Consider the following 18,776-nt stretch of genomic DNA (forward strand, 5'->3'; position numbering starts at 1 on the left):
AAAAAAGAACAATGTGTGGTTCATTAACTTTTCCTGTATGTGTCACAGAACATGTTTCTGGCTCTCCCCTCTCCAGCTCCGACCACAAACCAATTCAACGGGGGAGTAGGCACCCGTTTGCCTTAAGAATAGAACTTGATATTACAGAGGAATCTCCAAACGGCCTGTAAAAATAAAGGGGTTCCGAGAAGTTCTTCGCCCGAGCTTTGGTCATTGCCAGCACTTTTCTTCAGCGTTTGTTGTTTAATGTGGTTGGTGAGAACTGTTTCTTATTTGAAGAGCAACACGTCACGTCTCTACTCACGCAAGAATGATTGGAAGGGAGCTTGGAAAAGCAAGACTCATTCTGGGGGCCAGACAACGACAGTTGCGCCATATGTACATCTCAACAACATCGCAGACAAGCACTTAGGCTGGAAACCGCAAATGCTGCTGATGGTATATCTGAACAGTAAATGACTGCTTGATTCATGGCTGAAGGTAGATTCACCTCGTATTCAGTTCTTCCGGAGCTGAAAATGCTTGTATTCTTCTTATGTATGTAATTGAATGAATTCTAAATAAATGATCCTTTGTGTTTCTGGCAGGCTAAAGTTTAAGGTCTTTGATCTGCTGAACAGTTTTTTGTTCAACTTACACCATGAAAATCAGTCAAGTGAAGACATTTTGAGTGTCCAATTTTTTAATTACTTCACAAATTGTCCTTTAATGTTTACCTGGTTACATACAGTCTATAGTATACAGTTAGCCAAGGACCCAACTGTGCAACCACATTGCATGTTATATAGAGCATCTGACCATGCAATGATCAATTGGCCGTACTACTTGTTAGGAATAAAATGCTGTAGACGACACTTTTTCTAACATTATTATAATGATGTTGGCTTTATTCGGTTTAGTTTATTTATTAATTTACAGCCATTCATTCATTTATGTGTTATGCTTCAAATCCGATTTTCGTTTGACTTATGATGGTGCAAACTCAGCATAGACCGATTGCTCTGCCTCATGCATACTTCTGACATACTGCATTTTTCTCCCTTGAATCTTGTTTTTACTTCACCATGCATTGGTTTGGCACAGTTTTCAACAGATCTGCAGCACCTCTCATCTCATATCATCGAAGCTTATCTTTGTCTGTCAGCTAAGCATGAGTGAGAACAGCTATGTTTCTTCTGCAGACTTCATCTGATAATAATATGTTATAGTGTAGGCAGGGCAAGGCTGAGAGGAGATAAAAGTCTGCTTACATGTCTGAAACAATGCAATCTATTGAAATAATAAGTCTGATTCAGTTTTGTGTGTGTGTGTGTGTGTGTGTGTGTGTGTGGAGGGGGGGGGTACATACAGCAATGTGAAACCTTTTTTGATGTGTTTAGTTTCAATGCAGGCACTGATGTTCAGCCACAGCAAGCACCAAACACATTTGCATTAGCGTCAAAGAGCAACAGGATGGTCACATGACCTGAATGGAAAATAAAGGTGGTTTTCACTAGCATCTGTGCCCCAGAGAGTGTTTGCTTCATCCTTCCGCTGTTTCAAACAAGTTGGGCTATTTTAAGGGTTGGGTTTGCCTTTTTATAGATGAGCAGACACCAGAGTGTGAAAGAAATGTTCTCTCTAAACAACGTCAGTGACCGCAACTGTGCTTGAAGTGGGACATAAGGCCGGAAGAGTCTTTTCATACAAGCGAGTTAAAAAAAAAAAAAGTGTTGACAACAGCGAGTGTTGTGCGTGTGTGGGTGTCCTCCTCCCCAGCCCACCCTGCGTACCTGCCACAGTGTTGGTTGTTTCACTCACTGTTGACACACACACTGAAACCCTCAAAAGCAAACAGCTTCAGTAGGATTTCCTCATTCTTTGCTGCTGTATTGAAACTATTACAGTCATCATCACTACACAGGGTCTGTTTATGCTAATTATAATCTTCTTTTATATCAGCGAGCACTGATTATGCAGGTTAGCATGAAAGAAAACAAGGAAAACCCACATTTTTACCCATGTTTTTATCTACATTTACTACTACAACTACCCTGAAATGATAAATGTGCCTATATCACAGCCATTAAATCTCATTCACATTGTATAGAAAGTGTTAGGAGTAGTAGAAATTTGCAGCTCTTGCTTTGTTGTTATTTCACAAGTGAATCGCAGTGTTTTGCTGCAGCCTGGGATCGCTTCCGCAACTGGCACACTCCTACTTCAGCTGTTATGCAGCGGCGTTGTAACACTCGACCCAGTGATTTAAATACTGAGCATTTGTGTTTGGAAATATGCAATGTTGTGTTTCTTAATGTGTGCCTTCAAAAGCGTGGTAAATCCCAAAATAGAACTCAATAGCTTGTGATTCACAGTCTCTTTGGCTGCAACACTTGTGAGGTAATTATGGTTCTTTGAGAAGACGTTGGCCCCCGCTTGTGTGGTCCACACTGTACTTGTGGTTTACTTGGCAGCAAAAGAGAGAGCACAACAAGTCATCTTTTCATTAGAGCTGTGTTTACGCTTAGGGAAATGACTTAAGAGATGCACAGTGGTGGCTGAGAAGCCCCCCTACGTCTCTCTGTTGTCTCTCTGTGTCTCTTTCTACACAGTATACGGAATGGATAGGCTATATATGGCCACCGTTTGCTTGTCCCACACCGTCCGGTTACCCACAATCCACTTGCTCATCACATAATCGGGCATCTCCAAATAGGGGTTGCGCTCTACTTGTTCTCACAGCCTCGTCCAGAATCCTGATCACTTATCTCTTGTGGCCATAAATGCATCTGCTGATAATCTAAATGTCACATCTTATTAACAGCTGTAGACTTAAAACACAACGCTCGCTATCCCAGAAGCATTAGACCCATTAGGCACTGATCAATGAAAACAAGATACCATTGTTTTGATCTAATGGATTTCGCTGGTTATCACAGGAGGGGGGCATGCAGGTCTTGTAAATGCATGGTTGCTGGTTGGAATCCCTAAACCTGCATGGACGATGACGGTGGGCAAATTTGTGGGTGTTGAAGCATCTTATACTGTTTCTATAGCCGGAACTTAACTAACTTTGTTTACAGCTTCTGAGCAGCCAGCAGTAAAAGACTTTGGCACCATAAATGGGAAGTGTTGTCTTGGTGAAAGAAAAGCAAACATGCTTAGTCACCTTTCTCTGGATACATACATGATAAAATAGCAGCATTGTAGTGGGATGCTGAAGGCCGATACCGAAGCTGGTATTTCACCTGTGCCTACTGTGAAAAGTAAATAACTCACAACGTGATTTTGAAGCTGAACTCTTCTCTAAACTCTCACCAATACATTCTTCAAATTCCAACGTGAAAGCCATCTATAAACACAGAGGCCAGGGGCACATGATAAACACACAGAGAGGTATTCCTGGGTTTTTCAGGTTGCTACATGAATGACGGGTTAAGCACTAGCTGTTGGACATATGTGTGTGTGTGTATTTATTGGTTCATAGGTGTGTTGGTGAACCGGTGGAGGTGGGGCGGGGAGCATTGTGTGAAGCGGGGTGTGAAAGTCAGGTCGCTGGGAGATTGACTTCTCCGCATCAACAGTGCTCGGAGGCTCTGTCACTCAGCAGGTACACCTCATGCCGAGGGAACGCGGTCTCACTACAGAATAAACACACCTCACATCTTCTGCTCTCACTCACGGGCTACAGCCAAGTGTTGCCAGGCAGAACGTCAAAAAGAAAAATTCCAAAAAACGGCCACAAATTTCACATGGCATGTTGACGGCTGAGGTAAACTACAGTGGATGGATGTCAGGACTTAAAGAAATATTCTAAATGAGGAATGAAAAGTGTGCAGCTTGCGCAAAGAGTACAAGTCTTTCACTGTCAGTGATAATAAAGAGGTGGGGATGACGATTACCATTTGGAGGCAGGTAGGTGAAGCGCTGGTATTGGCTCCTCTTCCTCTTGCCGTTGCAGACGTAGAAGTTAACCTGCACCGGGCTGGATATTCTCTGGTTCCTGTATGGTGGGATCTCCACAACAAGAGTACTCTAAAATACAAATGACAAGATACAGAGCAGTATTTCACCATTATGAGACGCTTGCTTAAAGAAACAGAAAAGAGTCACTTTGTGGCTTCTTTTATTTCCCCTTAATTAGCAATTAGGTTTGAAAAATCATTCTTAATTTAGGTGATGAATTTTTCCCAGAGTTTGGCCCGAGATGTTTCGTGTCTTTCGAAGTCTTGGGCTTGCCACTAGAATTGAAAATGAAGTTCTGTGTATTTGAAAGATTGGCTGCGCTGCAGGAGTTTATAATGACTATGAGCCTGTGGGGTTTAAGTTTAATCAACAGCTATGTTTATTTTGCACCTGGCCTGCATTTAGGGTACTGTTTCCAAGAGGCTGGACTGGTCTAAATGAGCTCGTCTGGACTCTGAAGAGTCAGCAGCAGTGCCCATGAGGTTGGTCCAGTGCCCGTGTTTGTCTCAGAGGAAAACCCTTGGGCTTTAGCTACTTCCCCGTGCACCGCAAGAGAAGAGAGGTAACAGGCTTATTTGTTTGCACAGCCGTACCTTCCTAAAGGGAGGCTTGCCTGTCCTCCTCCTCCTCCACCCCCACCACCCCACTAGACCACGGCAAGTCTGGACGGATGTGAACTTTCGACTGCTTTATTTCTGACAGGGGAACATGGAGAAATTTGTCTGAGTGTTTGTGTCTAATTCCTGGGATAGCTGTCACTCTCATGTGGGTCTAAACAAGCCAGAATGGGGAACTTTGACAGGAAGCAGGTTTTTATCGGTAATCACCACACATGGAGGAAGGTGGGAGGAGGGACGGGGTGGGAGGTAAAGGAGGAGAGCTCAGCCCCAGTCTGCCCTCCAGATGATGACAAAGAAAACATGCAGGTGGCTGAGTGAGTGTGTGCATACACATGACTTTCTCCCTCTGCATCCAGACCAGCGAAAGTTAGCACGCTCTGGACGGCAATAAAAACTCAGTCAGGCAGGCAGGCAGACTGGAGCACTTTAAAGCAGTCTGGTTGCAGCTGACATAAAGTAGAAGGCCAGTGCACTCTTGCTGTCTCTCTCTACTTGTTTGTCAGATCTACAAAATAAACACTGCGCAGTATTTGTCGTTTTATCGGCGCTGCCTCCCCGAAGCATCACCCCCGGCTGAGCCTTGCACGCCCGCTAATTTTCCAACATCTGGGACTCCAGCCACAGCACATCAGCCAGCCCTACAGAGCAATTAGACATCAGAGTCCATATTTACCCCTCTGATGCAACCAAGCCATTTACCTGAGTCAAATAACAGCAACAACAAAAAGAAAAACATCCTCATGTTGCAGCATTTAGATGCACAAAGTCTATTTTTGACCCGGCGTAAGATGCAACCAATGAAAGCCATCAGCAGTTCATGACAAAATGCGTGTGTGCGAACTGATTTTTGCGGACCCTGTATCTAACTATCCACAGACCTAGCAAATCTCGATGAAATCTTAATTAACTCCAGAGCGCGAGCAGCTTTCTGGTAGAACAACATTTGCTTCATTCCCTCTGTTGACGATTTCCTTACGGTCAGTTTTATATTAACACAATCCGAATGTGTGACTGAGCATCAGTAAAATGAGCGTGCTGGTTTATTTTCTCATTACGGCCTTCATGAAAAGCAGCAGGTAGAAAAGCAGGGGTGTGAGCCACTCTTGGCTGCAGGATCCCAGCGCAGACGAGGTGTTTAAGCTCAATTCATCACACCACAACACTTTGCTGTGAACTAAACGTCTGGCTATGCCGAGACCGCTGTGGTGTGAGTGTGTGTGTGTGTTTGTCCATTCATGCTTGTGCTTCCATTTTGTAACCCATGTGTGTTTTTTTCGTCCAATAAATGCAAAAAACTATATGGGAGCCTGACTGTGTTTACCTTCATGAGGATAGGGAGACTTTGTGAAAATTCCGTTCAGGATTGCATCGGCTAATCATCATTGTCTATGTTGCAATTTGTAATGCCTTAGCAAAGGTTACATCATTACAGGGGACAGATGAGGAGGCGACTGAGAGAGGAAAGGAGAAAGTCTCAAGGGAAGGTGAGACAGAAGACGGCAGGAGCATTTCAAATAAGTCACAGTGGAGAGGTGCACTTACAGATTTGACGGAGTCCTTGTCAACTTTGGCTTCTGTCTCCCAAAGATGATGCCCATCTATTGACAAAATGAAACACAATGGGTCATTATGAACTGAATAATCACACAGATTAGAGGGACGTGGGCGGCTCTAATCTGAGGATGATACTCATATAAGCGAAAGAGACACGTAAGCTCTGGGGGTGGATTTAGTGTTTTGCATTTGGTTGGGTGTTGTACTGAAACACAGGTCAGTTAAAGGTTAAATAATCAGTTATCTGATCATTTATCAAGAGAATATTGCAAAGTTGCTTCTCCTGACAAGTAAAATTTCAGATTTTGAACTTAAATCTGTAAAATTGTCAGTCATGTCTTAAGTCAGTGACACTAACAAGTTTGCCTCTGCTTATTCTCCACTTTAGTGTAATTTTTCATTAAGTTTTCTATTATTTCTGTCCCCTCATTAAATCTTTGATGAGATTTCTTTTTTCTATTTTCTCCCTTACGTATATCGCCTCCCCTTCGTTCTATTCAAAACTCCTCTGTGAAATGCTTAAAAAAAAGTTTCAGCTTTCATTTCTTCATTTCTTCCTTTTCATCTCCATCTTGTTGTGGTAAGGAGGTTTCCCTTTGCTGCCATGCAATAAAAGGCCTGTGAGCTACTGCAGCTGGTGGGAGCCTGCAGAAGCTCAGCTCACATTCTTTGCGTTTTCTCTGTGATTTCATGCCACACCTTTTTGAGAACAGACGCTCTGGGCTCTGCTAGGGCAATCAGCACCAACCACAGTGCCATTTTTTTTTTTTTTTTCCCAGAACTGATGACTCATTAGGGCTGTCAGAAATAGAAGTGACACAGAACAGCCTTTGTGTCAGTGGCACACCATGTGAGGCAACAGCATGGCACTGTGGCACTGCTACTATATGTTCCTGGGTGGAAGCTTGCATTGTGACTCCAACTGAAATGCTACAGTTTACTGTAGAGACAGTAAAGCTACAAGATAAGATAAGAAGAATCAGTTTTCAAATAGCCAGTAACAGAAGACCTACAGCTCTGGAAGATGTAAAACCCAGATTTTTTTATTTTTTTGCAAGGTATTATGTTTTTCACATCATGCGGTGAATGAAAGAATAAAGGATTCCAGTCACGGTTGACATATTATTGGTGAGATGTGGAAGTGGGGGCGGGTGGTCAGCTTTATTATTCAGAGAGTGAACATCAGTAGGTATATCTTTCCAAAATGGCCATATTAAAACACGGGAAGAGAAAAACAGACGGCAAAGAGATCAGATAAGGGTTTTCTTATTTGAACTGGGGGAAATAAGAGTTGCATATGGAGAAATGTGTCTTGCCGTGATGGAGATGAAGTGGATGGTTGGGGAATAGTAGCCGGGATACGCCTCTAGAGCGACCACGGGGCAGCGGCATGTGCATGTGGCAGGTGATTGAGATGCACATGCAATGCTGTGAAGTTGTAAAGAGTATGGAAGGGCAATTAGAGCGAGCACAGACAGAGAGAAGGTCAGAGAACGAGAGAGAGACAGAGACAGACAGAGATGAGCGTTCCTCATGTTACGTCTAGGGGAACCAAGAGGGAATCTCGGCCGCCTCCACTCTGGGAGACACTCCAAGAGGGAAACCTTAGACTACGACGTCAACCCCAACCTCCACTAGTAAACATGTTTTTCAAACTTTTCTTCCTGTGTTTGTACCTTCCCCCTGATCTTCCGTCTCACCTTTTGTGCCTCTAAATCACTTTGTTTCCCCAAAACTTTTCAACGCTCGCTCCGACGGACTTAGCGAAACTCTAAATTGGGATGGGGCCACCTGTGGCATATTTTTGCGAGTCAGAGAAGAGCGCCGTACGACTGATAACCGCAGAACTTTCCATTCGCTCCTTCTTCCCTGCAACATCTGCAAAATGCTTCTGTTCCCGACAACACCTCCTCCTTCACGCAACCTCCACCCACGCGTAATGCACACATACAGATGCAGACACATGCACACACGCAACCACAGTATCCTTTACCTTTTGTTCTGGCCTCAGCATTCTGTTCTGGCTTCAACTTGAATTATAGGAGGGGGAAGCACTAAACAATAGGTGGCATAAAGGAACTGTGTCTGCAGAAGTCCTGGTTTAATCCTGTTGCAATTTAGCCAAAATTAGCGAACACGTGCAAACACATGGGAGAGTAGAGCCACACTCTTATTTTTAGTCTTTGTGCTCAAAGATGAACCAATAATCTGTCTATTAGTCTACATGACTCACTTGTGCAAATGAGATCCACAAAGACTAACTCCAGACAACCAGGATAACAAACTTATTCATCAGACAATTAGACCACATGCAGGGTGAGGCCTCCTCGACTCATCTCTTCTTCAGTTCTTGACAACACATAATGCTGTGCACCTGGTGACAGCCTGGCAACAGTGTTGCTGTTGTAGTAAATTTCATGCAAACAAATCCTCTCATTTGTTATTTTAAGATTGATGGAGATTTGGTTAATGCTCAAGACGTAGAGACTATGAGCTCCACCTAGTCGAAATTAACTAATGAGCCTCATGTAAAAAAACCATTTCATATGGCAGCTATCAGTTTTAAGCCAATAATGTTCTATGAGTTTTATATCTACTCACCCACTTACATGTAATCAACTTCCCAAATACAGAGCTCCAGACAGCTGAGTAGTGGTGTATTTGACTTCTCATTACACTTAGAGGCTTTTTTTTTCTTATATTGACAGCCAGAGGTGAAGTGTTGTGTCGTGCACAACAGCTTCCACTGACCAAAGAAAGTTCACTTCAGGATTTTTGAGAACGGAAAATATGATTCACATGCTTAATTGCGGAGGTCGTCTTGTGAAACAATCCAGACATATTTTGCAGCTATGTCTCTTTTCCAGAGATGATTTTTTTAGGGAGTATTTTTCTCTCTTTCCTGTTTACATACGTCAAGTTTATTTTCCATTTTATAACCCCTCTGCTATGCTGAATGAAAACACTGCAGTAATTTTACACGCATTTTTAGACCAACCACCTTGTCGTCCAATGAGAAGCAAAGTCAAAAGGCCAAAGGGATTCCCCGACAACTGATCCCAGCGGTGCAGCTGCTTTCCCCTCTGAAGCACCTGGCTGCTGCCAATCTGAGAACTGGTGAAACTAGAGAAATGGGAGTCTGCTTCGGATCGAGAGGCTTCTGTATAAATTATGACTTGACAGTAGATTTATGATGGGTTTATGTTGAGGAAGTGAGTTATTCTCGGTTTATAACAAGGAAAGCGTGAGCTGACTTGACCTGAGGGCGCGGTGCACGCTGAGGAGGACAGCGGTCAGTTGAGTGAAATTTCATCCTTTTATCAAGAGTCCAGCTGTGTGGCATATATTCTGAGAAAGCACTGAGGACCATTTAGACTTGTATATTGGGAGAATTATTTTACAGTGCAAAGCGCTAACAAGGAATGCATCAAATGTGGTGGCTACAAATAGTGTGTTGCACAGTATTTCGTAACCTAGCACGTTCAGAGTGAGACCTGTGCCTGAAAACCCTTAAACTGAACATGTGGTGAAGAGAGGTGAGGTAGGTGGTTTCTCTGTTATTTGAGCAGGAGTCTTAATGACAGTTTGCGGCCATGTGACACACAAAAACCCACGTATTGAGCCACATTTCATTGAGGTATATCAGTCGTCTTATCTTAAAGAGGGGACATTCTTGCAGACCTGCCCCACATAGAACAATTGTCTCTCAGTGATTTGAAAGGCTTATCTGGCTCTAACACGTTCAGACAAGTCTGAAGAAAGGGTGGAGGCCAGAGGACAATCTAGAAATCTTCCTGTTGTGATCAGCTGATTCCTTTGATGCCCCAAATGGTGCAGTCTCACCGATTCACAAACTGAAAACGTGCTCAATGCAAGCTACGTCAGCCAAATAAATCTCATTCAAGGGGGCAGCGACGTCTCTCCCTTCTTTACTGTATGTTTTTATTTGCTTTTCTTGGTTATTGATCCATCCATTTCTAATAGGTCTTAGACGTGCATTGCCTTCATTTTATGTTGGGTGGCAAAGGAGGGTGAGAGGTTAAGCTCCTCTGGGAGTTATAAATAATGATTGATTTTGAAATAGTGCAGTATACCATCCTAATTAAACCATAATTTCTCAAATCTCTCGCCTGAAGCAGGGGTGGAGGTTGACCTTATCCTGCCAAAGTGCCAAAACTATGAGTCAAGATTATGAAGGTTATCCTTGCCTAAAGCCAAAGGACAGTCTAGACATACCGCTAGAAGTACAATACATCGACCAGTTTGTCTGATGTTTAGACTTGCCCAAGGTAGAGGCGTTCAGCGAAGTATAAACAGTCTCCGAATGAACTCTCAGAGTTCAGATCATAGTCTGCAAGGTCTGGGTTTCTTGAACTATGAAGGTATGAAAATCTAAACATTTCAGCCTGTTGCTGAGGAGTTTTAACATGAGAAGAATAATAGCCAAAGGGTATTGTAGTGGACTGTGCCGTCCTAATGTTACAGATTATACTGCAGCTCAGAATTTTCTCTCCAGCCTGAAGCAGAGGTGGAGAAGACCAGACTTCTCCCCGCTGCAGACCAGGCTGTGTGGTGCTGCTGAGCTCCAGGCAACGCTCCAATCCGACCAGATGTAAAAACTATCCAGCTCACCAGGGAATTCCCTTACCTCCCCTCTGAGTCAGAGTGTAGGCTTTCCCTAGCTCTCTCTCTCTCTCTCTCTCTCTCTCTCCCTCTGTTTGTCTGTCTGTCTGTCTCTCTCTATTTTCCCTGCCTCTAGCACTCATTCCACCCATGGAAAGCAGGGCAAGCCAGAACACACACTTCAATAGGTGCGCCAGGTATGCCTTCCTACTCCCGTGCCAAAAGAGCGGTTTGGGCAAACCAAAACACTGACACAAAACACATAATCAAAACAACAGACAAAACTGAATCAAGCACAACAATGCAGAAGAAGGTGTACATTTTCCTAAATGCTTCCACTGTGGCTCGGCAAAGGGCACAGCTCTCCGCAACACGGAGAAAATATGACGAGGCCCATTAAAAATGTTTCTCAAAACTAAAATAAAGTTGCAAAGAATGCCTAAATTGCAGCAGAAACACAAATGAGGACTTGTGAGGTTTCCCGAGTCTATCATTATCTATCTACAGTGTAATTAACTTGCACTTCCTTCCTTGTGTGATGTAGGATCAACCGAGAAACTACAGAAGAACGGCAATATTCATTAATCCAACGATGGAATGAAAGTTTCCCCTAAAAAAGTCACAAAATACATCTTTCATCGGGAGAAGCAGAAATTGAAACTAAATTTGCCATTTATTCATTAAAACAAGAGTAAACATCATGTCAGGTTGTACGATCGTTTCTATGCTCTAAGTGCAAGAGGTCACAAGCAGGATTTCTAAGGAAGTCCTGCCTTTTTTTTCTGCCTCTCCTCTTCCTCTTCTCTCTTGAAGGTCTCGTCTTTTCCGTTTCGCCCCTCTACAGGGAATCCTTTGTGGATGACTCATTGAAAACACTTCCTACTGAACAACGCAAACAGGCCCGCGGGCTAGCAGCTACAGTGGGTACACATGTACACAACAACAAACACACACATGCACATGCAGTGGATACGCAGGGTTTGCATCAGTTATCCTGTGGGTGACGGAGTGGAGCAGTGGGGATGGACGTGGCATTTAAAAAGTAGAAGTAATTATTTTTCAAGGCGCATTAAGGTTTCCCGCAGTGGCAACAGCGATGAGCTCCGTCTCGGGGGGGAGGGGAACGGACCGACAATCAAAACAACACAGAGTGAAAGACAAAGAGATAAAAGAGTGAAACTATGGTTTAACATTACAACAGGTTAGAAGAAGGCATCATTTATCCATGTTCCCAAAAGGTGATAGCATCTAAATGTTTCTGTGCTTCACAGATGACATCACTGGCCCCTTATCTGTAACCACTGCATTAATATAAAGCAGACATAAAAAAATTAAATAAAAATGGACCCTACAACAAACACAGTCCTCTGTGAAAGAAATTCCATCTGCTTTTAGATGTATAAATGTTCAGTATTTGTTATTTATTTTATCTTATGTCTTTAATTTCAGTTTCAATAATCTCTCAATTAAAGTTACTTGATGTTTGAAGTAATCATTTTCTCACTTTTAAGATAATGCCAGTGGCCCAAGTCCCTAAAATGAGTAATAGCAAAGTTTATTTTCCAAGGACTAGTGGGCGTTTTTGGATGCCTCCATTGTCTTCCCTCAACTAAGAGGTTTTATTGGGACAATCTTGCAAATATTAATGGCTTCCATCATTTAAGGGTTCAGCAATTACTTGACATGTACAAAAAAAACCTGCATACGCTTGCACTAAAAGCAGCTACATCTTGCAAGAACAACAACAACAAAAAAAAGAGTAGCAAATGGAAACAGTTGGAGAAATGCATGTATTTATGATTTATAGCTGTCTCATTTGCACTAATAGGCTTTTGTGCTGTGTGTGATCTTCCCCTGACTCAACTTGGATGATTTCAACTGCATATAATTATTCACACAAGTTGGATTGGAACTCTCAAAAAACGTCTGTTGCTCCTCAGGATTTGCGGAATTTTCTGGAAGGTGTTTATTGGAGTCAATTTTGGAAAGTAAGCAGCCATCCTGACCTTCGATGGCAGTAACCGTAATGGCTGTCACCACTGCGGCGAAAGCAGTGATTGGTGTTGTGCCGTACAAAGAGCTTGGCTGTACGTGAGCATGTGTGTCCTACTGCGTGTGCAAGCACATGTCTGCGAGTAGTAATTATTGCGGCACATTGCTCGGTATTTCATGGGTGCATTTAGTCATGAACTTTTCCAGAGGAAAATAAAGTTATAGAATAAATCTGTAATATAATTATAATTTTATTGGTTTCTTTTTTCCTCATCCCAGTTTGGTCCTTCTAAATCAACAATCAGAGCAATCTTTAGTCTGAGAACCTTCATGAAACAGCAGGATTCTCTGATTAAAATGCCAAAAGACAATATTTTGCAGTATATTTCGGACATAAGTACTTTTCCACACTCATACATAGTTGCCATTAGTGAGTGATGTGTGTGTTCCTGTGTGCATGTGTGTTTCGAGAGTGTAGGTCTGTCTGTAATGGGCTTTTTGACTTAGGAGACCCTGGAAGTAGTGGGTCATTAAAGTTTACATAAAAGCAGACTAAGTAGTAGGCAGACAATCTCTCTTTCGATCTCTCCCTCACTCTCCTTCTCGACACCACAGAGACGGAAAACAAACCGCTGAAATGTCAATGGCAGGCACGAGTGTGGGGATCCCGCTAGTGCAGCGCTCCACGCCGGCTAATGTCTTTAACGGGTATCGAGGATAGAGGTAAGAAAAACGAAGAGTGAAAATAGAGAAGAAGCAGGAAGCAGAGCACCGAGGTAGGGCGAGTGGGCGAAAGAAGGGAAATGGAAGCAAGAAGGGGTCACAGGTCTCAAATAGCACGGGGGGTGGAGGGGTAAAGGAGTTGTGTATATGTGGGCTTTCCTCTCCAGGGGATCCCCCTCCATGACTAAAGAAAGCCAGGAGGAGGGAGACCCCATATTACCAAGTTCATCCACCTCCCCTTACCCCATTGTTGCTGCCTCCTTAACCCCTGAGGTGCTCAACGGTAGACCAATCAAACGGGGTGAGGCGAGGCAGAAAAGAGGAACAAACTGGGTTTCTCAGTGTCAGTTTTGAGTGAACTTTGAAGTGAGGAACAACTCAAGCATTTTTAAAAGATTCAGACAACGCCTATGTGAGTTTTCTACCCTATTGTTGCCTCTGATTTAAAAAAAACACATGATGTCTATCAGACGATGCAGTCAAGCATAAAAAGTTAACAAGTAAACAATTCCGAAGTTATTTAAAACATTTGAAGATGAGGATTTAATATAATTTGGCATGAAGTCATTTAACACAACCTTGAAATATTCTGCTTATCAAAATTAGATTTTTGTTTTTCAGTTTTAAAGTTGCTAACATTGTCTTAAATAATGGTATGAGGCACTATTTAATTAATATTTGACATTCTAATGTGTCCAGAAATATCTAATAAATGTTTTTGTCAGTTATCATTTGTGTTGTAGATAACAAAGGTCTAAACATCTGCAAAAAATGAGAAAAAAGCTCTTTGAGTTGGCATTTTATTATTTTATTGTTTGAAACTGTGTTTGTCTGGATCTAGCTTTTATGGATCTGTATCCCACAAGCACACACAGGTTGGACTAAGACCAGGAAAGTCGGATTCTGTAATTAGGGGTATGTTCTGTCTGTTTTTTCAATTTGACCGTCCTGTTTAACCCTCTGAACTCCCGGGTGGTTTTTGCTGCCGTCACATTTCTACTCATTGTGGGATCAGTTTTCACTGCAATATAAAGTTCTGCACCACTATGGAAACAATACAAACATGGCTCCAAGTAGAGAGTATGCAAAGGTTTGTTTTGGGCAGTATGGCTGACATATGTCACACACACAAAAGTTGAATTTCTTTGATTATTTATTTTACAATCGAATGTATATATTTCTATATTTCTATATTTATTTATTTATTTTTAAAAAGGTAGAATCAATATGAACAGCATTTTGCCATGTATCCATAGGTACTACTGATACCAGAAAACAATGGTGGCTCAACATACTATAAATATTTTACCATCCACATATTTAATCTGTTTCCATACTTTGTCTCCTCTCTGCTCGGTGTAAACACAGCCTGCAGTTCAGCCTAGTTCAGCTGAAACATCCTTGAATTTTTGTCATAAGACTCTTGGTCTCTTGCTGAGTCAAACTCAGCTCCTCAACTGCACCAAGGAGCACAGATTACTATGATTTTTTTTAGTTTTTGAGTTTTAATTTTTTGCAATTTTTAAAATGAGACATGTAGAATAATGCAACTTTGATTAAATGTCCCGATTATAAGCTTAGATTTGGTTAATTTTTCCAATTGGATTATATGTCATGCATGACTAGCCCAAGGATTGTCAGAAAATTTAAAAATGTCAATGTATTATTTCTGTTTTACAGTTTCTGCCTCTAACAAATGGCGTCATTTGGGACATGTTTTGGGATAAAATGCTTTGTGGGTTCAGAAGGTTTAATATCTCTGGGTAACCTTGGCCTGCGATGGGAAAAGGATGGTAGGTGTTTTTCAGTGTAACAGAGGGTCTGACCACCACAAACACAAGGAAGTTTTATCTATGAATAATAAACTGGCGGATACGGTCATCAGAGATGAGTAACATTCTTTATCTTCCTCCCTTTTCTTTCCTTACTTGTTTCCCAGCAGCAGCAGCAGCAGCAGCAGCAACTACGTCCCATTTTAACAGAGGTACCACTGTGCTTGACCTTTGCTTTGATTTACAGGGTGCAATCAAGGAAATGTTCACAATCATCATTCAATCTTCAAAGTTGATCAGTGGAGTTTCTAAATGTTGCGTCCACCCACACAAGTAGGAAACACATGGCTGAAAAATCTGGACAAAAAAGAACAAAAAAGAAAGAAAGAAATAGCCCCAAATGACAGACAGTCAGGATGAATGTCTGGTAGAATGGAAGCAGGAGAGACTTAGTGCAAGTCAGTGAATGACAGGGTTAACTGTCAAAAGCAGGGGAGTCGGGGAGGGAGGGACACAGAGGGAGAGAGGGAAAGTGAGAGAAAGAGACGTTGCACATGCCCTGGTTGTGATTCATTCCTTAACTTGTGGCGAGCACCGCTGAACAGGCAATGGAAACTTCAGCAAATGTAAATACGCTTTGGTTAAAAATATAGTGGCTTAATGCACACCACATGTGGCTCGCTGGCAAGTCTTGCTCTATTTTGACGGGAGGAGAGACAGAGAAAACGCGACCGAGGAAAAAGAGAGGGAGAAAGACATTTAAAAGAGATATTAGGGAGGGAAATTGAACGGCAGAAAACATGGTCACGGATTGAAGCTTACCTTGGGCCTTCTCCACGAACACCACCTTGGACTCAGGGAGGAAGTTGAGACCACTGAGAAGCATCATTTTGCCTCCAGTGGCAGGGAAACTGTCCACACTCTGCTTCTCCACCAAGGGAAGCTCCTGAGCTGAGCGCTGGGCTGTTGCAGGACAGAAACACACATTTTAATGCAGTGTCTACACAAAGCCACTCACTGATCTCCATCTACTGACAAAAAACAAGCCCAGCTCACAGCCAGTAGAGCATGAGTTCTTGGTTATGGAAACAGGCTTATCAACTTTATGATGATGATTTCATGACCCCTAGCTAAGAGGTTTTCAGCCAACAACTGCTCTTTAAATGACATCGATAAAGGCGCACAACTGATGAAAACAATATTTTTATGGCCAGATCCTTGTTCATTATTTTCCCCCAAGATGCCCATGGCCAACCACCTGCCTCTGCTTTCTTTGAAATGACGCTAGCTAGTCACCACTGACCTTTGGAATTCGGTGACCAGATTAAGAGACATACAGTATATGTTCATAAGGAATAAATGTATTTAATGAAAGATTTAATGGAAGCATTGAAGAACTCTGACTTATTAATCCTATGCAATGATGAACCATTACAGATGAACCAACTCGAATTAACATCCACTAATAAAACTACAGTTATTTTGGACCATAAACTATAATGCCAGTTCTGTCCCACCAATTTTAATGGGCTTCCACGGGTGCAAATAACATGGCACTTCTACATACAAATGAATGACAAAGAAACAGAGGTTTCCTTCAATGCGTTCATTCAACCGTGCCAAAACTGGGGCTGGTAAATGACCTTTGTGGAACCTGCGCTAATGGGGTAGGCTTACCACAATAACTTGTGCATTCACTCATAAAATGTGAATTTGAGATAGATAACGTGTGTTTGGCATAATGTATAATGCATCTATTGCCTTGGCAAATTCCTTTGATCATATAAAGCTTACTGGGTGCAGAGGCGCTGAATTTGCTCCAGCAGGTAATAAAATACTAGCTCATTTTATTGGATTACAACAATACATGCCACCTTTCGCCTAAGTGGAGAGCCAACAGGAAAGGTATGCCAGATTTGTATTTAATCCTGTGTGCATGTGTGCGTGTGTTTGTGTCCAAGACTTACAGCATTCAATGGGGTTGGAAGCAGCCTGCAGGGACACTGTCCGGCCATTGGGTTGGTTGATGTGCACACGAAACACCAACCTCACCCGTGTGTTTTTACGTCCGATGTCCGTTTCTCCTTTGCGAAGCTCAATGTCTGAATTACGCAGCTTCAGGATTCCTGCACAATCAATTCTAGGAGAAGGGAAAGGAAAAATTTAGCACGTTATGGCTTTACATATAGAAGATAATAGAAAGGTGAAGTTGTTTCAAGGCAGATCTGTTCATTATTACAGAGCAACAACTTCGAGGAAGCATTGCTTTGTGCTTTCACACAGTAATCACACATGATACTTTCTACGGGATATTTTATACAGAATGTATAGACGAGGGTTGAACTGGGAGCATATTTGATTTCTTTTCTCTTGGCTGTTTAAAGTGAGACATGGAGCAGAGCTGCTGTGCATTAGGACCAGCAGTGAAGTCCCCACTGGTGCTACAGATCATGCACTGGAAGTTCACTGGAGCATGACCGTGTCATTATTAATCCAGCATGTCATCAAAGGCAAAGTTGGACATTAATGGCTTTACATCACAGTTTTCAATGGTCACAGTGGTCCAAGAATTAGCAAGTTCCCTGGAGAAACCCTTTGGACCAAGCACGGCATGGCTCACAAGCATCACACACAGTCCACAGTACGTAAAGTCACTTTGCTATCAAGCCTGCTTTGTCCTTTCACACCATTCCCTTCTTGCATTTTAGGCCTAAACCACCGTTAATCATTACCATGTGTAGCAATAGACCATTTACTAAACTGTCTGTCTTTATTTCATTTCACAGTTTGGGAGGTAAAGGAGTAAAGTTACGTTCCCCATTTCTTTGTGGAAAAAAGGCATTCATTTGAAAGCGTGGCCTTTTGTGAATTTAAATAAAACTAGTGTGGCTGGTAAAAAAAAATGAGGGAATACAAATGGGATATGGTTTGGCATTTCACTTATTTTACATGGTAGCTGTTTGGGCCCCGTTCCTGGAACACGGTAAATGTCAGGTTTTATACCAGTCCATTTTTTCCTTGACTTTGGTTAGCACAGTTTATGTAAAGAAAAAATAACATGTAGAGTCATGCTCAGTGGCCATTTCTTATCAGTCTTGTCTGTCTCAATCTAGAGTTTTGTCATGCATGTAGTTTTACACAGAACTATGAGATGATAATAACATAATATAATGTAAATGGTGGAATAGCATGAAGTCTTTCTATAGTGTACGGTAACAGTATAACCTGATATGGAACAGTTAAATCTTGACAAAATAAAAGATCCAGACCAGCGGTTCAATAAGGCAATATGTGAGTTGAAAACAACTTCTGCACAATAACTGGTGATAATGTCAACAACATATTGTAATTGTTATTCTGCTGATTAGGCTACAGTTATGTGTCACAGTTAGATTTTGTAGATGAGTTTACCTAGAAGAGGAAAAAAAAGACAGATTGAATCTGTCTCAAAGTTTGACTGCACTTCTCGACTGTCTGCATCCCACACAGCGAGCAAACGACTGCTGGCACGAGAGCACAAAGACGGATGCTTGCTTTATCAAGGCGA

General features: G+C 42.2%; 1 protein-coding gene across 2 annotated transcripts in view; it reads right to left on the reverse strand.

Annotated features, from left to right (window-relative positions):
* Positions 1-18,776, reverse strand: part of LOC103369139 (nuclear factor of activated T-cells, cytoplasmic 1-like) — a 61,698-nt gene that overhangs the window by 25,068 nt on the left and 17,854 nt on the right. For both annotated transcript variants that reach the window (XM_008297779.1, XM_008297780.1), the window contains exons 5-8: positions 17,197-17,369; positions 16,052-16,192; positions 6,108-6,163; positions 3,882-4,014 (exon numbers count right to left, since the gene is read on the reverse strand). In XM_008297779.1, the coding sequence (XP_008296001.1) occupies positions 3,882-4,014; positions 6,108-6,163; positions 16,052-16,192; positions 17,197-17,369 (503 nt within the window). The remainder of the gene's footprint in view (positions 1-3,881; positions 4,015-6,107; positions 6,164-16,051; positions 16,193-17,196; positions 17,370-18,776) is intronic.

This window comes from Stegastes partitus, unplaced genomic scaffold, assembly GCF_000690725.1.
Source record: "Stegastes partitus isolate 25-593 unplaced genomic scaffold, Stegastes_partitus-1.0.2 Scaffold1247, whole genome shotgun sequence".
NCBI classification, from domain to species: domain Eukaryota; kingdom Metazoa; phylum Chordata; class Actinopteri; family Pomacentridae; genus Stegastes; species Stegastes partitus.